Genomic DNA, 26,238 nt, shown 5'->3' on the forward strand with positions numbered 1-26,238 from the left:
GAAAATGATTTAGTACTGTTTATAGTTTATAGTTTACTGCAGAAGCAAGTGTAGATCAGATTAGTTACGGAAATATCCAAATAGTTACGAAAGAAGTTAGTCAATCTTTTAAAAAAAATGCTTGGTAATGTTTCTTTAAGAGCCGTCACAGATGAAAGAATCATTTAGTAGCGTTCATAGTTTATAGTTTAATGTACAAGCAAGTTTGGAATTTCTTGCGATTTTTTATAACTGAAGGCAAGATTAAACATAATTGCGTACTACCAACATTTTTTAAAATTAATTGTTTTGCTTCGTAACATTGTTACTGTGATACTTATTTGGTTCGCTTTTTTCGTAATTACTCAATGAGCAATTTTTAAATTGTGATCCTACTAAAAAAGTGTTCCTATACTGAAAAATGTTTTAGCTTGCAGCGGGACGGTTTTCCGAAATAGATTTGATTTTCGCAAAAATAGTGTTCGTTTATATTAACGTAGGTTGGATGAAACAAATAAAGAAAACAGGATTCAGTTTGTTGCGCACAGTTTTACCGAGATAGATTGCACATCGCAAAAATTGTGCTAAATTATTTTAATGTATGTAGGAAGAAACAAATATAGAAAGCGGTTTCAGTGTTTGGTGCACAGTTTCCCGAGGTAGTTTATATTATTAAAAATATTGCGTTTGCGTCTGATATATACGTAGATGTGCAGGCTTTCCTGTAGATGTGTGACACTTTTCCACAGTTAGACTCGAAAGAAAGAAACACGATCGTTGATTTTTGATCATGGAAGTGGGCGATAGGCTCCCCCTTTGGATTTTGTTAGAATAGTATAGCCGTCGCAAGTTTTTCGAAAAAGGCGATGAATAGCCAATTGTTTTCCAAGACGTAAGAAATAATGGTTTGTATTTTGGTGAGAAAAATTGATGATAATTATTGTTTATGGGTGTTCCGTCTTTGGACAAGCACCGACGAGAAACCCTCTGAAAATGTAAGATATATGGTCTTGCGTATTTTAAACATATGGGGCGGTATTCAGAGATAATTCGTTAATCGAGGGTTAATCAGACTTGTTTGTGGTATACTAGGTCTTTACTAAGGGAGGTGCACTATTTGGTATTCAGAGTCTACTTTGAGTACAACTAAAAGCTGATTTGGGTATGATTAACTTATATAACCCCAATGCATCGGGTGATAAAAATAAATGTCGCAACTACGGAAAAGTACAAAAGTAGTTTGTAAAGAAAATACATGAAATACGAAATACAAAATGTGTCGCACGCTAAACCGTGAGTAAAACATTAGCCTCTGCTCTAGAAAGTTAGTCTCATGTGATTAACTTCGTCAAATATTACATCCTAATCAAAAACTCTGGATACAATTTTCATAACCATCCGTTAGTCAACCCGTAGTATGGTCTTAAGAAGACTTCAAAACGACTCTGCATAAGACCAATGAAATGTTGCTAGGCTTAGTTTTAGAATATAAAAGAAAACGCAAGAAGAGCATCCATGCATCGTTGAGAGAGTAAATTCACTTTTCCGTTAACAGTAAATTCACCCTAGACTTCGCTTCACCGAAGACCATTCACTTCATGTTTTGGTAATAGGATTGCAAACGAAACGTTTATTGCAATAGTGCTAGAGGAAGATATGCCCCGCAAATGATGCGGGTAGGGTCCCCCAACTAAATACTCATTGCGTTATTGGACCTACCCCAATACTTTAACTGAGTATTAAGATTACCAGAACATACATGAACTTTTATTGGTAGTATTGAAAATGTCTGAATCTTATGGATGAGAAAAACCTAAGGTATGGAAGACATGTTTTGCTTCTGTTAGTATTAAATAATGCCTCACAATAAGATTAAAATAGTGTATATGTGCTAGGGCTTTATCACGCACTGAAAACATATGTAATACAAATATACTATACTCACCTTAAAATATATAGAAATATAAGGGACACTGTCTCACATGCGTGTGAACTGAAGAACATTCATCGTCCAACTAACCTCTAATTTTGAATTCTGCCGCTAGGTGTCAGTGGTAGTAGTGGTGATGCAATACAAGATAGGACATGATATAACGTGTATTTGGCATCATTTCCTTTCACGTCAGCGTACGTAGAAGATTGAAGACGAGCTCTATTGCCTGCTAAACGTATTTTAATATTTATTTTTAATATTATATAAATTAGTATATTTAATTTTTAATAGTACTAAGTAAAGTATATAGGTTTTTCAAAATATTCATTGAAGCCTATTGTATTACAGATAACGAAGTCTTGCTGAACCCTGAGTGCTAGCAACGTATTAAAGAGAACGAACCATATTGCATTTGACCCGTCTTAATTACTACGTAGAGTCGACATTTCTTCTATTTCGTGGTTTTGTTAAGGATCAACTAAGGCTTAAGAGGCGTATTTCTTATATTTGTTATACTTACTGATTTTTAAAAGAAAGAATTCATACATATTCTATTCTTCTTGAGTTATTTTTAAACATTAATAATGAAGAGAGAGACTTTTTTGTGGATATTTTTAAAATAATAGTTTACACCTAAATATAAAGTGAATATTTACTTATGCTTCTTCATAATATAAGCAGATCGCTTTCTTTTATATATTATTTAACTATAGCTTGAAAATAAGTGATAGCTTTTTTCTGAAGCTTGAAAATAGTTGAATGATCTCACTCTTTTTTTATTAAAGTGATATATTAAAAGTGAACTTCATAACTCAAAATAGCATTTTTTGTTTTATTTCTTTTATGGATTTTTAGTGCCCAACTGAAGTACGAAATTTACTTGCAAGAATTGTTGCGCGGTTTCAACGACTATTCGAGGGCCTTCAGTACCTGGAAAGCCGTAATGGAACTACAGCGCCTGGACATTGGGGGTCAGAGAGATGCGATGCACTCCTACGCGCTCTTCATGCTTATGAAGGTAATGATACACTGATTCTCCAGCACTGTGTATCCAGTGCTGATGTGCTATATTTTCTGAGTATGGGTTTTTCCCTAATAAAGAAAGTTATGATTGTGCCCAGCAGAAACTTATGTATTTATTATTTTGTGAGGAAGGTCAGGTGGATAGGATAAAAATACAGTTTTTGAAATTTTTTGATCTCGGTACGCGGTTCGTTTCGGAACATTGCTTAATCCCATTTGAATTAAATACCATAGTCATGACCCCACAAGAAAATCATAACTGGAGTCAAAATAATAATTTACATCAATTAACCAATGACGATTTAGCTTTCCTAGATGAAATAGATAGGATTGGCAATCTAAATTCCGGTGAAATACCAGTTGAAGAAATGAGGAGTTTGGTTCAAAATGAGGACAACGCTGTGGATATACCCACGCAACAAGCCCAGGGAGAAAATCCCCCTCAACATTGTGTACAGTATAATCATGACTATGGGAACCAAATGGTTTCCTCTCCTCAGCCTCTCCGGGCATATGCTAGTGTTCCATCAATGCTTGGACATGGCAACATGAACAATAATAGTACAAGTGGTACTAATAGTAGTGCTAATAGTGGTAGTACAAGTGGTAGTAGTAGTGATAATAACAATAACGGGCAAAATCAAAAAAATAATAATTTCGATGTTGTAAAAGAAAGCAGAATAAGGTTTCGTAAGTTTCATCCTACGGGCCATGAACTCTAGGTGATGAAAGAAATATTAATAACCCAGAGGCCTATATCGAAAGTTTAATTGATTTTGCGTTCGAACATGTGATCTCCACTGCACGCCCCTCGGACTACATTGGGCTATACATATAGTAGGAATAGTACCAACAATAAACCAGTGTATGTCCCGTGAAGAAGGCAATTTCTCTTATAAGACAGTCCTCACTTCAATCGAACGTGTAGGAAATTCGAATGAGGCTTCGTTTTGGGGCAAGAAGTACTGTTTCGATTCCATGTAGCCAACAGCATGCATGGGTAGGGAAGAAATAATACAGCAACCGCCGTTGCCAAATATTCAAAATACCAGGACTATTTGGAAAGACGTTTAATACGTATTGAAAATAAGAATATTTACTGTCTACCTCTGGCCATAGTATGGGGCCAAGTAAACCTGCACGGTAGTAAAGATGATTTGTATACCTTAACAAGAACAGAGCGGGATACATGTTTCTTAAAGCAGAAGTTCTCTGCGAGATGGCAGGAGTTAACGTTCAAAATAACGGAGGCTGTGACTTTTCAGATGTTGATGCTTTTCAATCAAATTTGAAAGGGGAGTATCAAATCGCGATTCATGAAGAGCATGAAAAAATAACATGGAATATATAGTTTCTTACCCAGGAGAACCGACAGAAAATAAGATCTTTATCCTCTATCAAGGAGGTAACACTGTTGGCCATTTTGAACCCATTTGTAATATTAGAACTTTCCTCAAAGCACGGAAGTAATGTTATTATTGTTTGGAAGCTTATGATGAGAGATACCGTACACACGAGTAAAACTCGTACTTTTTGCGAACACGCACACAGGCATGATTATACTGCAAACAAAATTAAAGACGCAATAGAGAGTGTGAGGGTGTGTTTTGAGAATCATGTGTTGTGTAATAAAGCGGCTAGATCTGTATGTGATAATGTAATGGTTTGCATCGATTGCTTTGTCATGTTTGATAACAGGTATGAAAAATCCGAACATATATGCGGTGAAAATATCTGTTCGACGTGTCGTGCATATGTTCATACAAACCATACATGTTTTGTTCAGAGATAGCGGCCTGTTCATACGAAAAGGTTTGTGTACATCACCTATGATGTAGAGACGATGTTGAAGGCACCGAATGAGCGCGGTGAAAGGGAACACGAAGTTGTAGTGGTCTCTTATCACCATGTTTGTCACACCTGTATAAGGAGAGGCATTGATGAGCCTTGCAAAACGTGCGGTGACAATGTTGGAAATCGTTCGTTTTCTTTTAAGACAATGGGGGTCTTTATTAACCACGTGTTAGTAGAGCGTCCGGTCTTTCAGAACAGTAGCTATCGCCCATAATAGTAGTCGCTACGATGGCCTCTTCTGCCTTAGAACTCTAATAGAAGACCAGCACATTGTTCCTAGTGTTCTTTTCCAGGGTCAGAAGATTTTTAATATTAACATAAGTAATCGTGTCTTCTTCTGTGATTTTTCCTTTCCCTTGGCGTTAAATTATCTAAATTACCGAAAACGTTAGGCCTTAGTCAAAATTTAAAGAAGGGAGATTTCCCATATTTGTTTAATACAGAAGAGAATCAATATTATGTCGGTTCCTATCCTCCGCTTGAGTACTATGACCAGGAGACGCGAAGCACGGAAGAGAAAAAAAACAACTGGAAGCCTGGCACCAAGAACGTGCTGTAAGTGGCGAGGAGTTTAACCTGCAGAAGGTTATGCTGGCTTATTGAGAAAATGACTTTAGAATTCTTACCGAAGCGGTCATTAAATATAGCTATATCATCGAAGAGAAAACTGAGGGTTTGCAATGTTTCATCACTTCATCCACCATTGCAAGTCTTGGGATGCGGACATATCGTACCTTGCACTTACCGGAGAACACTATTCCTGTATTTCCCGCGTTGGATTTTGAACATAAGACCAGCTATAGTACTAAAGATATGCAATGTCTTATGTATATGGAAGACCAATTAGAGATAGAAATCCAGCATGCTAAGAGAGGTGGGGAAAAGTATATTGGTAGGTACAAAGTGGATGGATGGCACGAAGGACTCAACGCTGCCTTCGACTTTTTTGTGTTATGTCCATGCCTGTAGGCTTTGTTCCCTTTTAACCGTGACGTCGTTGTGCACGACGCTCAAGACTCGTATAATACGATGGAGAAACGATATGAGCAAACCGTGATTCGCCGTAGATACCTGAAAAGTATTGGTGTAAACGTATACGAAATATAGGAATGTTCTTGGGACAATAAGGTAAAGACGGATAAGGAAGTACAAAAGTTTATTGGAGAACGTTATACTAATCTGCCTGATTTTCTTATACCTAAGAACTGTTACAATGGTGGTCGCAAGGAAGTCTTTCGTTCCTACGTCATTTGTGCGAGTGATGAGGGAATCGCCTATGCCGATGTAACAAGTCTAAACATTATGGGTGTTGATACATAAACCTATGCCGGTTAAATCACCTAAGATTCACACGCGCCCGGACTTTCCAGACGTGGGAAGTATTCACGGTGTAGTGAAATGAAATTTTCTAATCTAACCATACGTTGCGGGAGGTCGATTACTCTTCGGTCTTTGCCGCACATGCATGAAAAAAGAAAACACTGACGATTGTACCCATAGTGATGGTGAGTGTGCTCTGACAGGAACATTTTGTACTCCAGAGTTACACCTTGCTCTTCAAAAAGGTTACAAAATAATCTATATACATGAGATATGGAAATTTGAACTCTTAGATCCTGAAGAGGGGAATTCAGGCAGGCTGTTCGGGACTTATGTAAATTCCTTCCTTCAGATGAAGCAGGGAGGCTCTGGTTTTCCTGCTTACTGTACTACTGAAGAAGACCAACAAAAATATATAGAAGAATATTATGCCCACGAAGACATACGATTAAATTATGGCAACATTAGGATGAACCCGGGATTGAGGCAATGTGCGAAACTATAACCCAATTCATTGTATCGAAAGTGGGGGCAAGGCACAGACACGTCAGAGAGTGTAAGCGTTAGGGATAAGGTCACGTTCCTTAAGTATTTAACCACAGCAAGAAACGAAAGTCAAAGTGTGGTCCCAATTGATGATGATCATCTCATTCTCACGTACAGAGACATTGAAACTGATAACGTCCCGTTAGAGTTTTCCAATATAATACTAGCCTCATTTATTACTTCGTGGGCTAGACTTACAATCTACGAACTACTGGCGACTGTAGGACCAGAGAGAGCAATCTACTGTGACACTGACAGTATCAAGTACCTACAGAAAAATTAGGAACCCTTGTTACCGCTCGGATACCATTTGGGTGATCTGACAAATTAAGTTCCAGAAGGTTGAAAGTTTAAAATATTTATCGGTTTAGGCGCCAAAAATTACGCAATGAGGCTACCAAACGCCCAAGGGCTAACAACGAGGCTAACTAATGTTCGGCATATATTCAAAATTAGTGGATAACACCAAATGACAGATCTCTCAGAAAATTAAATTCGAGAGTTTCTATAAATTAGTGTCTGTTAATTAGAGTCCACCGTAATAGAAAATCCAAATAGCATCGTGGGTAGACCAGGGTTCCGTATCTTTAGCTGTAGAGAGACAGAAGACACACCGTGAGGTAAACAAAAACGAAAACGTATTGACGAACTTGACGTGACTGATGATAAACCTATACGAAAACGTGCAAGTGTACATTACTGTTATAGGCCAACGAATGAGTGAATGTGACTTGTGTGAATGTCACATTTCTTTTTAAACCGTTTTGTTTGCTGGGCAAACTCCGCACAATCGTCGATTGAGAAATGTGAAATTTTAATTTTTCTTATTCCTCATTTATTTTTAATTTATTCTTAACCATTTCGCTTGGCGTTCACACCCATCTTATTTATTCCATCGTGTGCATAGCATACTCAATATTTAAAGTAGTAATTTCAAGCTTTAATATTCTTATATCCCAGTGAGTGTGTGTGTATATATAAAGCAAATGCTCTATTGCATGCATTCATTTGACTATAAGATGTTAAAGTTCCAATATCCCTCTATTTTAATCGCTGGTCCTTCAAGCACTGGTAAAACTTGTTTTGTAAATTGTTTACTTAATGAACGTGATCAAATATTTAGTATAAAACTTAATGATATTGTGTGGTGTTATGGTACAGTAATACCAAAATTAGTTGCAATTGCAAAAATACGTTTCGAAGAGGGAATACTTGACATTAATAAATTTGAAATTAAAGAAAATTCATCATTAATACTTGATGATTTAATGTCAGAAACTAATGGTGATGTTGCTAATTTGCACGTGATATTAATTTAAATGCAGATTATATTATAGTATTTAAAAATTCACGTGATAAATTACAAATACAATATTTAACAAGGCAAATTATGCCTCGGTATAGTAGAGAAATCGTGAATGTATTCGAAGAAGTAACACGCGAGTCGCACACTTATTTATTATTTGACGTGACACAAAAACAAACGATGCATTGCAAATACATTCAAATATTTTTCCCAATGTAATTATGTATGTTTACGCTAACGTAAAAAAACACGCATACAGAAATTCTTGTTTAGTCTGCATCAAAATGTTGAAGGTGAAACAACACTACAACACGCTCCCTTCTCTGTGCAAATGCAAGAACACAAAACGAAAACAAATTTTACGAAACGTTTCTGCGGATTTAATAGGAACAATGTCTCAAGTAGCTAAAAACACAATAAAGGGATACATCCCTTTAAATTCTCGTCAGAAGCAACGTTTACGTAGAAATAAAAATATCTTACGTGCTCTATCTCAGAAGCTTACTGCCTTGAAAAAAAGAAGGAGTTTTTACTACAAAAATGTGGTTCGCTGCTATCGTTAATCTTGGGATCACTTCTTGCAGCAGTAGAAAGTAGTTTTTTTAGTTGTTAAATATGTCAGAATTACGTAAAATGATTTTAGTTCCTGAAAATGCTATACGTGAAATTCAATCCCATCTTAAATCCATAGATTCACACCAGTCACGTTTAAACGAAGAAATGAATAACATTTTAAAACGTCATGATCTTAGTGTACAACAAAAGTGGAAATTATATCAACAAGCTTTGTATCGTTATTTACAGTATACTTCATCTTCACATAAACCTATTACTTTACCTGTTATTCAAGAAGAAGAAGAAGAAGAAGAAGAAAAATCCTCATGAACTTTCAAACATGATAACAATACTTCAATTTTTCCATTTGTATCAGACATTTTACAATCAGTACCGAAAACACTTCGTAGGAAAACACATCTATTATTAAAACAGTTGACAAGTTCTGATAAAATTCACTGGGATAAGTGTGGTATAGTACGTATTCATTTAAAAGCGATACCAAGTTCAAATATTATAGATTTAGTAAATGATGTTGTTCGTACAAGGAAACAAGAAATTCTAAAGTATTCATGAATTTAAAAATTTATTAGAAGATCTTAATGTTCCTAAAGAATTTATTAGTACACCTATTACCACACCAGCATCAAAAGTGAATGGTAGTAGTAGACAACGTATTCGTAATGTAAGAAAATCACTTAGTCCAGCAGTAGTAGATAATTTATTGAAACATTGGAAATATAGTATAAAAATGACAAAATTATCAAAAATATATTACGATTATTCAAATCCCGATCCTTTGTCAGGTATACGAACATTACAACGCAAAACAATGTTATCTAAAAAGAAAATTAAGAAATGGTTAGCATCTCAAGATGCATATATATTGCATGCACCAGCTCATAAATTTTTCGAACGTATAAAATATATGTTAGTGCGCCAAATGAAACATTACTAATGAATTTAGCAGATATGCAAAATATTGCAAAGTATAATAATAATTTTAAATATATATATTATGTTGTATTGATATTTTTCACGTTATGCATATTGTGTTCCGTGAAAAAAAGTAAGGTCCTGGATTGATAAAAGCAATAACAAAAATTTTAAAAATTTCAAGTTGCCCGTGTTTAACGTATAAACAGATTTAGGTGGTGATTTTTAAAATCGCCATTTAAAACAATTGTTTAAAGAATATGAAATTAAGCATTATAGTGTCCATACCGAAATTAATGCGCGTTAGTAGAACGTTTTATACGCACATCAAAATAAAGATTGTGTCGTTATTTTACTGCAAAGAAAACTTGTCGTTATATTAATGTATTAGATCAAATTGCAAATAATTATAATTATTCATATCATTCAAATATTAAAATGGCACCTGTACAAGTAAATGATTGCAATGTGGAACAAATGTGGAAAACATTATACGGAAAGAAAATGAATAAAAAGAATATAACTTATAAATTTAGTCCGGGTGATTATGTTCGTGTTAGTAAGTATAAACATGTATTAGAAAAGGATATTTACCTAAATAGTCATAATAAATATTTATTGTTGATAAATGTATTAAATCAGATCAGGTCACTTATAAATTAAAAGATTGGAATGGTGAAGAAATTAAAGGATTATTTTATGCATAAGAAATACAAAAAGTAATTATAAATTCAAAGAAAACTTATCTAATTGAAAAAGTATTGAAAAGTAAAAATTTGTGGATGTATGTAAAATGGTTGGGATATCCATCAAGTATGAATTCCTGGATTAGATCAGATTCTGTTCAGTCTGCAAAATGAATTCGAACTTTACACACAACTTTTACGTTACTTTTCCTTCAAACGCAAGTAGCAATCTTTTTGATAATGCTACATCATCATTTCGAGTTAAATTAGCACAACATATTGATTTAAGTAATGGCGAATAAGTGATGCATTAACATAAATTAATATTCCATGGAGTTTTTATAATTTTGGTGAAAATGAAGAAATTATAATTACTAGTGTTATCGATGATGAAGTTGAACATCATTATGTTCCAATAACACCGGAATATTATTCATCAATTGAATCTATTCTACAATCGATTCCTGAAAATGTTCGTATGTTACATTTACAAAGTAAAAACCAAATTGTTATTAAACGTTCTTTAAAATTAGAAGATCAATGTATGATTGCTATTACACTTGGATTACAACATATTTTTATTAATGAAAATACACTTGATATTAAAAATGTTGTATACACAAAAGTTAAAAATGTTGATTTAATATTAACACGGGGAAAATTTCCATGTGATTTAGATTATAATATTCCCAATATAATTAATGTGTGCGTCGATATTGTGAAACAACAACAAAATATAGGACCATTAGTTGGTCCAAATTTATTGTATATAATGTACAAGACTGTAATGTAAAATCTTTTGTTTCACACACCACATTATGTTAAAGTTCAAAAGATATTTTGATACGATAGAAGTAAACTTAAGATAAAAGTAAATATGAACACGGGTTAAAATTACCAGTTTGTTTTGGAACTTCAAACGTAATACTTCATTTTAAACGAAAATGATTTCTGAAATTATTGACGATAGTTTTTAGATTACATTAGTTTCAAATGCATGTGCAGGTGTATATCCTACAAATAGTTCAACACATTTTATTAATCAATTAAAAAATAATATTCGTTTATCAGAAACCGATTGGCATGTAGCATTAAGTGAAGTACATATTCCATTAACATGTTATAATGTTACCGAAGGTGAAATTTAAAAATTGCAGTTCCTATGAAAAGTAAAATTATTGTTGGATATTATTCATCCACTTATCATTTACTAGAAAAATAAAACGCAATATCAACTTTTAGTTCAAGTTTTTCAAATGTTGTACATGTTGAATGTGATGAACATGTAGAATCAGTTACATTGTCGCCTACATTAGCTTTACAATTAGATTTTTGTAAAGAATCAGATCTTGTTAAAGAATCTCGTGAATTTAAACAACTATATGTAGATATCAGATATCCACATCAAATTTTTATTTATACAGATATTATAAAATATAAACTTTTAGGTGATACATAAGCACCATTATTACGTAAAGCAACAATCTCTGACATTAAATACGACAAAGATCAAAGAATTACCTTTGAAAATATTCATTATGTCGCTTGCAAAATTTTGTTTTAAGAAAATCGAAATACTATTAAAAGATCATGCAGGGCGAAATTTGCCATTTCGTTCTGGGACACTGGCCGTAACACTATATCGTAAACGGTCTCCTGCATCTGCTAAATAATAATAATAGTAAAAATGAGAACAAGACGTAATACTTATCAGCGTGAACGTGGAACACCATATTTTTCAGGACCTGTAAATCAATGGGGACATGGGATAGGTAGTTTCTTTAAATGGTTATTTAGTTTTGCTTTACCATTTCTTAAACAAAGTGTAAAATCTGTAGGACGTCAGGCATTACAAACTGGTATACAAGTTGCGAGTGATGTATTAGAAAATCCTCCATTTAAAGAATCTGTTTGCGAGCGTGTAAAGGAAGCTGGTGATACTTTAAAGACAGTTTCTAACTGGTAACGGCAAGAGACGGTCACGCAAGAGGAACGCTCCTGCAATTTTAAAGTTTGGATCACCAGCAAGACGTAAACATATACACGACATCTTTTCATAATGGCGCTCCTAAATTCAAATAGTTCTGTATGTTGTACCAATGAATTTGATTTCTTTTCTATACCAATGACAAACAGCTATTGAAGCAACTACAAATGCTGAATATCGTTTTATTTCTACATTAACCTCAGAATGACCTATTGAGTTTGTTATTCCCGGAGAAACAGTGAAATTTATTCATCCTGCATATCTATATCTTTATGTACGTTGAAAAAAAATACAAAAGCTGCAGGTACAACTTTAACTCAAGATGATACTATTGTACCAGTAAATAATTCCTTACATTCATTATTTAGTCAAATTAATATTTCATTAAATGATTAATTAGTTCTTTATCAGGATCTTATCCTTATTGTGCATACATTGAAACATTATTAAATTATTCTTATGATTCTTCCTCCAACACAGCCTTCAATAGGGAATCACATCTTAATCCCTATGAATTTCGAAACTTTAACGTTAACAAACTGCAATTATAAGTCGGCTCAAAATCATTTCCTCCCAACCCCCTCACCCCTGATTTTAATAACGATTTATACCTTCTACATTACCATATTTTGATTCCAGGTACTGGTATATATTATCAAAATTATTCACATACTGTTACTCTTGATGAATACCCAAATGGATATGCTCTGTATGCTTTTATTCTTTCTCCAAAAGGAACTTAAATGGCAATACATGGTATGTAGTACGCGATTCTCCTATAAATTTAAAAGTATCATTTTCAGAAACTTTAACTAAATCTGTTACATGCATTGTGTATGCACAATTCGATTCCTTAGCGCAAGTAGACAAAAATAGAAATATTTATACTGATAACACATTCTAATTTATTCAGTTGAGTACGATGAGGGTTGTTGCACACTTTTCTAGCTATCACGATAATGATGATGAATTTATTGTAAGGGAGCTAGCCATTGTAAATCCTGACGTTCCCTTTCTTCAAAATTTGATTTTTAAACCACCATTTCCTTTAAATAAGTTAGCTGAGCCGATCATAACTACAAACAAGTATCTAAGTGAGAATGTGTATGACATTACCTGGCACGAAAGCGGCGTAGAATATTCACATCTTAAGGAAATAGTTCAAACATATTGTTCAAATACTACAACCATATACACATACGGAATAACTAGAAAGTGTTTTCTTCAAGAAATCCTTCAAAGAGGTGTTACAAATTTAGAAGAAATGAACTGTCCAAAGTATACTGCTTTGTTTTCACGTTAATCGGTGTGCACATAATAAACATTGTTTCGGACAATATAGGTGCAGTATTCATGAAGCATTACTGTATAGTGAATATGTGAAAGTGTATGACTATGTGTTACATGTGAATAACAGTGATAGTTACATACCTACTACGATTAAAAATAATAATCTTCATCATGTATAGTGACGAATTTTTAAAACTGTTACTAACTGATAAAGTGACTGGTGCAAGTGTTACTGGAATTTACACTATTGACAGACTTCCTGTAACGGTAGAACCTCCTGCTGCACTTGTGATTAATCTCGATACATCTGATACGACCAGATCGCATTGACTTGCATTGTACATTGATAAGAAAAAACATGGCTATTACTTTGATAGTCTTGCTATGGACATTCCCAAAGAAATAAAAAACTTTTTATCAAAAATACTAAAATATACTTTACGAATAATCATCAATATCAACATGATAATTCTGTGTTGTGCGGATATTTTGTTTTATTCTTTTTGTCATATTATTCTCACTCAATCATTTCAAAAGTGTTTAAAAATGTTTAACAAGAAAAATTTAAAAATGATATCATTTATAAACGTGTAAACATTTTTAAAAAAGCAATATTTAATTTTTAATTATATTTTTACAATTTTATTTTTTATTATATATACATTTTTTAAACTTTTTATACGTTTTTAAAAGCTTTCATTACTGCATTTTATTTACAATTCCTAAGAAAGAAATTACAATCTTGATAGTGCATTAGTTAATGCTGTTAATCTTTCATATTTCCACCAATAATTCAACTATTGTGCATTACGATATGCACATTTTGATTTCTTTACAATATTTGTGTGAAAAGTACAATATTCATTAAATGTATTTCCATATAATTCACTTAATGAAGGGCAATGTTTTGTTTCTAAATCAATGACATTATCTAATGCAAATATTCTCTTAATCCAAAGAGATTTATCTAAACCTTTATAATAGAAGGTTAAATTCTTTGCACATAATTGATATACAAGGTTTCATATGCATGGTACAGTATATCCAGTTTTGCTATTCCATTTCAAACCATGTAAATTTAATGTTAACCAATCATTTTGTTTTTGACAACCTAGTGATAATAAATTATAATCTATTGGTGATTTTACCAAACAATGGAAATTTATTGTATCATTGCAAGCAGTTAAACAAAACTCACGAATAATAAATTCGTTACCAGACATTTTAAAATCTTGAATGTCGATAATATACTGATTTACGCATGGTGAAATTTCATTTGTGTGCTGAATGAAAAACGGTATAACCTGTCCAACAAATTCTGTATTTTTAAGAGATCACAAGTTTTACGCATAAACCATATAAATGAGATTTCACTATGTTCTTATTCAAACACTTCAAAAAGTTCACTAAAAGTTTTATCCAGAGAGAAGTACTTTCCTGCAAATGTTCCAGTATTATGAAGATGAGTACAATCATGAGGAAGATTTTACTTGGATTCCATGTATTTAATTGGATTATTGTTACGTAAGTATACTTTTATTTTTTTAATTACACAATTCACATTAATGTTTTCACCACTACATAACACGCATGAAACACTAGCGCTATTCGAATACATTTTTTCAATCTGGAATGTCCGATTTCCGATCTCTTTTCTTATGAAAATGTCCAGTAATTCCGGAAGATAGTCTGTATCACTTAATAATTCTGCATACGTTTCATAGAATTTTTCTCTTCTTAATATTCCAGTAATATGCGTGTTTGCATACAGGTAAAATACATCTTCAACACTAGAACTTGCTGTAGTACTCCAGGCACGGGTTTTGAATGACTTTGGGTGCACGTTCATACAATCACGAGCAAAATCATGATAGGGTCCTTCTCTACATCCGTCGCATATTAATGTCTCGTTGAAATCCCATTTTTCAATAGTCTTCTTTATACATTCACAGTCCACCGTTTGACTATTACAACAATCTAAACCCCAAAATCGCGATGTTCTTGATAATACAATTGGAGATGATGTAGGGTTTGGTGAAACTGTTAGCACCGGTGATTCTATTGCATCAAAATCACATTCTTCATCTGACGATGATTCGTATATTTCTGCTTCAGCATCATATATTGCTTCACTGTTAAGTTCGCAGGATTCTTTTTTCTCAAAGGGATGCATGATGTATCTATATATATGTTTCCCGCTATAGTCCGTATTTAAAATATTTTCATACCCGCAAGGTAATCACATGTTCACCATTCGTGGTCCCAAAATTCTTTTCTATTGCCAATTAGCATAGGGACATGTTTCAACATGTCCACCTACCGCAATCCCGATCTTCTTTGTATTCTCCGCCGACAATGTCTTGTGTTCACCTACCGCGGCACCGAGCGTGTTTTTATTACTCTGTCGGCATTCTGTGATGTTTATCCGACGCGGCGTCAGTTATCTTTTGTATTTGTCTTCATGTTTTAACATGTACCTGTAAGGTCATTACCCGACAACACCATCTTTCATTCCCGCCCAACCCGTTTCCAAAAAGCGCGCGAATATTTAAGTTCATGTCTTAAGTTGACCAGCGAAAGACGTAGGAGAACCACGCTCTGTATACGTACTTCGTACACGACGTCTTTCAGACGTAGAATCCACAATTTGTCCCGCATGAATAAAGTTTATTCCCTCTCATCTCTTAGTATTTCAAAACAAAGTTTCACTTGAGTATGTATAACATTCGATCTAACACATATCCCGAGTTTTCTTTAATGAAAACGAACTAATTAAAAACATACAATCGAATAAAATAAAATAATATTATGTAATTAAATATATTAAAAATCACTCCGATAAATAATCTGGGTGCGAGATTAATTTTATATTTTAATAAGTTCACAGCGTAGCTGTATTAATCTTCATATCGAAGCGATCCATAAAAAGTATTACGAAATATTAAGGAAGATATGATCCAATTAAAATAATAATAATACGAAGATCCCTATAAAGAAATCATTTGATACAGGTCATTCAAACTTTTCTAGAAACTATAACCATCCCTCCTAACGGTCAACTTTTCCAGGAACTCGTCTGACAACCTAACGGTCAGGTAATAAATCTTTCCCCTCCTAATAACCTGTCCGACCGCACATGGCCCCACAGACAAGAAATTCGTCAAGTACAAGTTGAATTAGACCATCTTCTGGGCTATTGTTGACGAGGATCTCATCCTAATCTACTATTAGTAATCGAGATTATATTAAAGCAGGGATACAAATAACCACTCGCCTCCTCGCCCGGGGCGAGTGGTTCATCGTTGCGCGCGAATATTTAATATCATACCGAAGGCAAGTAAATAATTTTTATTGTGGGATGTGTTCTAGTAGCTTGTTTTCTTGGGCTAGTAAAATTTTGTTGCTTATTAGCATGGCCCTCTATTAAAGACACTATGTTTCAGCACCTGCCTTCTGCATTATTTGTCAAATCATACACATATATAGTATAATCCTAAATGCTCATTAAAGCAAATAAATTATTGAATTATTAAGCAATAATCACAATATGAACAAAAGTGAAAGTTACTTGGTAACAAAAGTGTTATAAAGGAAATTTTCTGAAAAATTCCATGAACAACAAATGCCTTGGAATTTTTTTTTTCTGACATGAAAACGTTTAAATTCTGTTTACTTCTTAAAATAAACAAAATACCAGACTTTTTAAAAATATATTTACTTAGGGGAATTTACGCATTTTCTAAAGAGTTTGTGTTGTTATTTATACGAAACTTATTGTCAGCTCTACATTTTGCATGCAACCGTTGTAGTATCTGAAGAATTTGATTTTCTTTTATAATCTATTCTTTATTCCGAGAAAATTGTTATCATTATGATTGATTGAACTGTAGTTTTAATAATGAATGTTAATAGAGAATGGAGATAAAATCTGTAGCAATTGGGTAGTATACGTAAACAAATCATCTTTGAAGTTTAATTTAATGACCTTGTACGTAACAAATATACGGTTTGATTGATACCAGAAGATACTCTTTATGTTCGGGATTGAACGATTAACTCCGAAGCTGTGAATGGAAATTTGAATTCAGATTCCTACCTACTAATTCCATTGCTTCAAAAATATCAATTTAACACTTGTAATTTAATATATCAAATATGTAAATTAACTAGTTGAAATACTTGATCTTCGCATGGGCAGAACAGGTTTATGGAAAATGTTTGAAATCCACTTATGATACATGCCTGTAAACTGTAATTATATACAGTCAAAAGATACCCTATTTTTGGGATAAATTTTGAACGACACTATCCCCTTGGGATACACTCATTAATCATTGTGACAAAAGAGAACCTTTGTGGTAGGTATTAACTATGCTCCAAAATGTATTTCAAACAGCTAAGCCACTTTCTATGATACGTTCACAAACAGCAAAATACGTCAATTTCCATGTGGTGCAAGATATAGAAACTTTCCTTTTTCCTTGTTAAAACTGAAATTTTGGAAAATGGTGGCTCTCATATCCATTTATTTTTGCTGAGGAGTTTATATAAAGAGGTTCATCTGCTTGACTTGAAGGACTTGTGAGATATTCTATTTTGCGCATTAATTCTGAAACTCATACATCCTTAGGGTAGACACATCTTATAATCAAAATGATAAATAATAATTAAAACCTAGCTCGAGATAGGTATTAAGTATGTTCCAAGATTCACTTCAAAGTTTTCAGGATGCCAGGTTTTAAAAAAATCGAGGAAGCACAAGTATACTTTTCAGTGAAAAATAGGATGAAATTTGAAAATCTCAAAAATCAATTTAAAGTAAGTCAATGTAAAAGAAAAATACTTCAAAATTTTAAATATATTAAGCATACCATCCAAACTTAAAATTTCCATGTAAGTTTGCGGTACAAATTGTATGTTTGTTTTTCTCACAACTCCAAATAACTAACACTGAACTCAGTATATTTTATTATGAATAAATACGTAACTAGACTGAAAGGGGACCGTAGCTCATTGAAATTTGTAACAGAACTGGGTGAAGTAATACGGAAATTATCATTGAAATGACAATAGCAGTTTGCTAATAAAAGAAATTAGTTTTGGAGTTGTACAGTCCATTTTTCCGTGATTCAATCACAAATAACAGACAACGTCCCTTTCAATGGAGAGAAAAAAATAGAAAATGTTCTCTATATTCGTCCCTTGAAACGGGAATTTTCAATAACGCTGCTTACTTTTCAATGAGGAGTTTATTACCGAATTTCTTGTCTTTAACTTCGGGCAAAACATTTGAATTCCCTTTACCTTCCTTACCATACGTATTTCAAAAAGTTACTTTTCCCTTTCTTCCTTTATATGCGGAATTTTTGCAGACGCTGAAAAAGTGTTATCTAGTTTATATACTGAATTTTACAACTTCAACTTAAACGAATTGTTGTAGGGCAATTTCTCAATAAAGAAAAGAAAATTTGGACATTATAGAAATGATGCTCCCTCTTTTTACCCTTTGGAGCGGAATTTGTCGAAAACGTTGAAATATGTTCCTTTTTTTTTAATTTAAGAGTTTATCCTAGGTATACCGAATCTGACATTTCCAACTTAAGCTAGTTGCCACATTAGGCACTTTGTGGGAAAATAAAGGGCAAATTGAACATTATAGGAATTGTCCTCTTTTTCCTTTTTAGTAGTGGAATTTATGCAGACGCTGAAAAAATATTATCTTATTTTTTACTTAAAAGTTTATATACCGAATTTCACAACTTAAACCTAAGCGAATCCTCGCATTCGGCAATTTCAGAACAAAGAAAGGGAAATTTGGATATTATAAATATTGTAATATCTGTGAGGTAGAGTCAATAACGGTCCGGATGGTTTCCCTTTCACCAATTTTATTATAAAATCTAAATACAGCTATCTTTGCATTTTACAAAGAACAATCTAATAATGTCTTCCCTTAAAGTGACCAAGATGGAGGAGAAAAAGTTTTGCTCAAAGCAGCCTCCAGAGCATCTGCAGGTCTTAGACGAACTTGCAGCAAAACCTTCTCAGCCCAAAGCAGCTTCGCGAGGTTTAGTTGTGGTTATAATCCCTAGTCCGAAGCGACCTCAGGAGCGAGTGTAAGTTATTTGATCAACGGTCAAACTGATAGCTGGTTCCTCTTCAGGCTTCGATTTTATGGATGGTCTCCTGGTAGCTCGTTCTTCCTCTGGCTCCATCGTCTTGGTTTCGTGTCTTCCTGGTTATAGTTTCTCGTCTTCTTACAATGTTTGTAAATAGTAGCACGTGGTAACACGTGCTTGCGCTGAAGGTGGGGATCCTTAGAATATGAACCCTTTTCTCCTCTTTAAGTGCGAAATTTCGAAGATTCTAAGGCACATTATCCATTATTTTTATTTAAGATCTCATACACCGAATTTTACATCTCCAACTTAAGTGAATCCTCACATCTGGCACTTTTTGATTAAACAGAGAAGTGTGAGTATTGTAGAAAGAAAAACGCCGAAATGCAGTAACTATTCCCTTATTTTTAATGAAGAGTTTATACGCCAAGTTTGAGCTCTCTGACTTTAGGAGTTCATAAGATACACTATTATTGGCAAAAATCAAAAGCTCTACAAGGATACGTATTTTCAATAATTCTTTGTTATTCCTTGCTTTTAGTGACAAAAGGCGTATTCTGTCCAAATTTCTTGTTTCTAATTGTAGTAGTATGGCTTGGATGATGTTGAGTGTGATGCTTCTATTCTTTTTCATATAAGTACTTTGTAAACTTCATCCCTTTCCACCTTTCTTCCTTTGTAAATCGAATATTAAAAAAAAAGGCTGAAAGTTTTTTCTAAGTATTTTAAATGGGAAGTCCAAGTTCCAAATTTTATGTCTCTAACCTTAAGAGATTCCTAGACAATAGGAGTTATCTATATTATAAGGTAATCAAAAAATTCTTGTCGTTCTAGAACAGTGACAAACAAAGGACAATATAGCGGACGGTATGTACCTTCAGGTGGAATTAATCCCCATCAGCGTCCAACACCTCTTGCCAACGTTCCTGCAGCTGCCCAATGCCCTGGTGATAAAACTCGGCAGTCGTGGATGCAAAGATATTCGTGACTGCGTTCCGCAGGTCTCCCTCATTTGCGAAGGATCTCCCACGGAAGTGGTTATCAAGGGAATGAAACAGGTGGTAATCTGTTGGCGCAAGATCCGGTGAATATGGTGGATCGCACAGTGTCTGCCAGTCGAATTGCTGGATCTCTTGGGCCCTCTTTGCCACATATTGTTTGGCATTGTCGTGCAGGAGAAGGGAGGAAAAAGAAATTTCCTACCGAGTTTGAACACAGAAAATTGCATTGATGGGCTATTCATTCACACAGCTCTATAATTTTTGTGTCCTTTAAAACCTCCTTTTAACGTTTCTATAAAGCGCTTTTCTGCTCCACGCTAGGTTTTGTTTACAGTCAAACACGACTAAGTTTATGGCTGAATAATTGGAAGTTACAGATCTTATATGTAATTTCGCACACGTCATAATAAATTATGTAATACAAGTTGAATCCATCAAATAATTGGTGTTGGACTGCAAGTAAATGTTTTCATACTGAGGAGACTGGATATGCAAACCTGCTGAACATGGGAATTTACTTTGTTGATATTGGGTACCAAAGTCACTTTTTCCTTAAAAAAAAAAAAAAAAAAAAAGTTCCAATCACGAGTAAGTCTCCTCTGTTTGCTTAATCTAAATAGTATAGCATATAAAACTTTTATATGAACAATATATTCATACAGTTCGTTTGTTCACTCAACGTAAATCTATTCAGTTTAAACTTTTTTAAAAGACTGTACCTACCTTGTTTAAATAGTATAAAATGTTTCACAACAAACCACAATGAATTAGTTAACTCTCAGAAGTCATATAAATGCCTAAAGAGAGTTGAAAATGATCTAATTCTCAAGAAATCATTGATGTATAGTTTAATTTTAAACAGTTACCTAATAACATGTCTGCACTGCACCTGATAAGATGGGAAATTGTGTAACCTTTAACGATTCAGTAATGATTTTTTTTAAAAATGTTGTTTTCATAACTATGTAACTAAGTGTTAAACATAATTTATATACTCGTATTAGACGTAACGTTAAGTATGATACCATTTTTACATAAATCTTAAAGCATCTGTTCCCTTTGAGCTCTCTTCCACCTCCTTTGGATACGAAACAAAAAGCCCTATATAGTCTATCGTCTCTTCCGAACTATGGTTTCTTCCATGAAATCAGTTTGAAGTATGATAAGTCAAGGTATGGGTTTGTATACCTTGTACACATCAAAACATTCATTTTTATATGTAAGATAAGCTGTTTCAAATAAAAAGTAAATTTCAATAACCGAGTTACTGAAACGACGTTGTCGACGAATATCTTCTGATGAAAGTGATTTTAGTGCTATAAACAATAGACAATACTTCATATATATAATTATATTATTCAATGATATTGGTTTGTTCGCAAATTTTTGAAAGTTTTTAATAGGCCAGTCAATGAAGGATCGAATAAGGAAAAAAAATGGAAAGCTGGAACAAATTTTATTTTCTTTATATAAGTGTCCGCAACAACATACTAATTTTGCACCACTCTACCATCCCGGATTTGGCCGCCATCTTGGAAAAATGGCGCCAAAAATTAGTTTTTTGTAAATATCTTGCACGGAAAGCATTTTAGAGCAAAACATGTTATTACAAAAATAATCTACATTAAATTCTCTACAAGAAATGTTCTCTTCATTTTTTCTCTAGGATGCACCGTTTAGATGCTATAGGCGTGGCAAATTACGCATTTTTCTTTTAGCGTCGCTTTATAGCAGAACCTTAACAAAAATTTTCTTATACTATTTTGTTTTAATGATTTTTCTTATATAAAATATAAATTAATATATTTTTCATTCATTGCAGGTGTGACTAAGGATAAGTAATTAGGTCTATTAGGTCATCTATGTTCAAGATGTCAGCTAAAAAATGTTTTACCTGTGAGAAACTTCTCGGTGGTGGTGTTACATGTATAGTAAAAGAACATTAGTAGACTGCAGTATTAAAGTGAAAGATGAAAACGACTGTCAACTTAAGGGACTGAGAAGTGTTACACTTCATGAAAAGAGTAGAAAAGTTTACATAAAAACAAGAAGTAGCAAAGCGTTGCTATTACAACGTACTTCATCACCTACGCCGATATCCCTTAGGTCAGAAGTACTAAGATTTAATTTTCAAGAAGGCTATCTGTTTTGTAGACAATGTTAATCAGATGAATTTTTAAAGGGACGGGATAAAAAATTTGTGAGTGAACGTAAGAATGTACATCGTGTCGAAACCATTCAAGTTAAAGATTCTATTATGGAAGCAGCCGACAGAAGAAATGACGACTGGGGCAAAGAAGTTAGTATTAGGATTGGCAATGTTTATGATTTAGTTGCTGCTGAAGCCAGATATCATTTCTCATGCATGAAAAAGTTCTACAAGATTTCTTCTGGAATGAAACGTGGTCGTCTGAAAGATAATATTGTTTCAGATGTCATGGCTTATGCTTTCAACTACCTTGAAGCTCACAATGAAGAGTGCCAATTTTCATTCAGTGAAATTTTTCAAGATTATAATGATGCACTGCCAACTGAAAAAGCAATAAGAACTAAACTGAAAGAAAATTACTCAGAAGATATTTTTATATGAACAAACAAAGAATGCAGGATGCAGAAGAGCCGAAACTTGAAAGAGAGCTTCCTCAGAATATGGTGCACACAGTCCTAACGAAGAGAGAACATTAAGAAAATGCTTACTACTATACTTTTGATTAAGATCCAGTGCAAGTCCTACTTGCGATGAGGCTGAAAGTTATTTTGGTGTAGCTGCTGCACTTGAGAAATTGTTATACTCCCCCCTTTTTTTGTGCTATTCCCTGTCTTGTTTTTCAAGATAATAGTATGGATAAGGCATTTTAAGGTTTCAGGAATGAATGAATCAACGTCATTCAAAGATTATCTGCTGATGGTTATTCATCAGTTTCATAAATCTGGGATCTGATATCTTCAGCAATTATTTGGCCGGCTGTCATTATGATTCTCAACTTCTTTTCGTCCCTATACTTACGCTTTTGACGATCATACCATGCATCCGTGAGAATTTTATGCCCTGTATCACGGAAGCAAACTATGGACTTCATGTTTTTGTTTGTTGGTATAATAATATCGTCTGAGTAATTTTCTTTCTGTTTAGTTCTCATTGTTTTTTTCAGTTGGTAATGCATCATTATAATCTTGAAAAATTTCATTGAATGAAAATTGGCACTCTTCCTTGTTAGCTTCCATAATAGAATTTTTAACTTCAAAGGTTCGACGCGATGTACACTCTCACGCTCACTCACAATTTTTTTTATCCTGTCTCTTTAAAAATGCATCTGATTAACATTGTCTACAAAACAGATAGCCTTCTTGAAAATTAAATCTTAGTACTTCTGACCTAAGGGATATCGGCGTAGGTGATGAAGTACGTTGTAATAGCAACGCTTTGCTACTTCTTGTTTTTATGTAAATTTTTCTACTCTTTTCATGAAGTGTAACACTTCTCAGTCCCTTAAGTTGACAGTCGTTTTCATCTTTCACTTTAATACTGCAGTCTACTAATGTTCTTTTACTATACATGTAACACCACCACCGAGAAGTTTCTCACAGGTAAAACATTTTTTAGCTGACATCTTGAACATAGATGACCTAATAGACCTGATTACTTATCCTTAGTCACACCTGCAATGAATGAAAAATATATTAATTTATATTTTATATAAGAAAAATCATTAAAACAAAATAGTATAAGAAAATTTTTGTTAAGGTTCTGCTATAAAGCGATGCTGAAAGAAAAATGCGTAATTTACCACGCCTATAGCATCTAAACGGTACATCCTAGAGAAAAAATGAAGAGAACATTTCTTGTAGAGAATTTAATGTAGATTATTTTTTTTTTGTAATAACATATTTTGCTCTAAAATGCTTTCCATGCGAGATATTTGCAAAAAGAAACTAATTTTTGGCGCCATTTTTCCAAGATGGCGGCCAAATCCGGGATGATAGAGTGGTGCAAAATTAGTATGTTGTTGCGGACACTTATATAAAGAAAATAAAATTTGTTCCAGCTTTCCATAATTTTTTTCCTTATTCGACCCTAAATCATCCTTTATTCACTGACCTATAATGATATTCTTCGTTTTTCATTTAATTTCAGCAAAGAATTAAAGATATTGCAACATTCGCTTCGTACTCTGAGTCAAAGAGACGCCATCTTCTAGATGATTTGACAGACGATGAATACGAACAGGTGATAAGGATTCTGCGCCGAATGCCACATGTGGAAATTAATCTGGGTATTCAGGGTAATTATGTAAAAAAAAAAAAAAAAAAAAAAATCCATGGAGTAAGGATATAGTATAAGAGGTTACAGTTGCTCTTCCTTCTGAAACTTAATTACGTGAGTGGAGATTGTGGCGCTGCTACTCAAAGCAGTTGGGTAGCACGAACTGCTGAAAATAAGTACGAATCAAATCATTCAGAGCGTCTGAGTTTGATAGAATTAGCGAATGATACAATTAGCTCCTACCAGTAGCAGACGATGCAATTATTTACAACTCTGGCCGGAAGTGTCGCCGATACCACTTTCGTTGCATTGTGGGAACGATTTGAATTTCAATTAGGTGTATAGCATTGATGCCAACGCGTGCGAAAAATTGGGATATTGTGGGATGTTTTGACAATGATTTCTCGAAATGGGATAAAGAGAATTTTTGTAAAAATTGGCAGAATTTATGGTATTGTTCATATATCTATTCCATTAACCAACAAAATTGTCTATGAACGAGGAGTAGAAATATGAACCTTCAATAAACTTGAAATTAATGCGAATTGTCAAATTTTGTTACTATAAAATGCATGTTAGTGTTGAACTGATATATTCAATGACTTGTGAATCTCAAAAAACAAGTGTCAAGTAACGTGGACTGACACTTTCCTTTTGATGTCTTTTAAACTGAGTAATAACCCGATTGCTGGTAAATAATGGAACCTGAAGGATTCGGGAAATTTTGTCTTTGGCTTACACTGAAATTGCATTGTACTACTATGGAAATCACTCAAATCTTTAGCTCTTTTGGATTGCGACATCGTTGCTTTTTCTTATGAAGTTTTTACACTGTCCACACCTGGAATAACAAAACAAAACAAAAAACTGTTAAGGACCTTAAAATAACTTCATTTTATTATATTGTAAGACATCTATTTTCTTATGATATGTCTTTATAGAATATAAAGTAGCACTATAACACGAATAGTGCGCTAATTGGATTTCTTCTGCTGACGTAATGCAAAGGAATTAATTCTTTTTTCTTCCTTATCAGGCGAAAGTTCAAAAAACAGAACACTGACTTATTCGCTTGATGATCCATTTTGTGAATTAGAAGTCAAACTTGTTCGAAAGACTATGGATGGCATTTTGAACAGAAATGAAGTAGAAAAGGAAGAACATGAAGATACAAAGAAGGTAAGTAGTTAATGTGCGTTCTGTCATGTTTATGAGTCCAACATGCAGAGCAAAACAAAAATACACTTCTTAAGTCTTACTGTAATAACATAGTTTGGGGTACAACTCTAAAACGCATTTGAGAAATGTCAGGTTAAATTAAGTTTTGGTAATCCAAATAAATATAATTAATCTCAATCACTAAAGAGCAAAATTCGTTCATGTAAAAAGAAATGTCATTGATATTATTGTGTTTTGAATTTTAGCTTCCATTAATTTCC

The 26,238-nt window shown here is 33.5% G+C and overlaps 1 protein-coding gene across 1 annotated transcript in view; it reads left to right on the forward strand.

Annotated features, from left to right (window-relative positions):
• The window catches only part of LOC145684719 (translocation protein SEC63 homolog), a 172,409-nt gene that overhangs the window by 83,952 nt on the left and 62,219 nt on the right, over positions 1 to 26,238 (forward strand). The window contains exons 10-11 of the mRNA XM_081757093.1: positions 24,671 to 24,818; positions 25,836 to 25,978. Coding sequence (XP_081613219.1) covers positions 24,671 to 24,818; positions 25,836 to 25,978 — 291 coding nt within the window. The remainder of the gene's footprint in view (positions 1 to 24,670; positions 24,819 to 25,835; positions 25,979 to 26,238) is intronic.

The sequence above is a fragment of the Thermobia domestica genome, chromosome 5 (genome assembly GCF_964235325.1).
Source record: "Thermobia domestica chromosome 5, izTheDome1.hap1.1, whole genome shotgun sequence".
NCBI lineage: Eukaryota > Metazoa > Arthropoda > Insecta > Zygentoma > Lepismatidae > Thermobia > Thermobia domestica.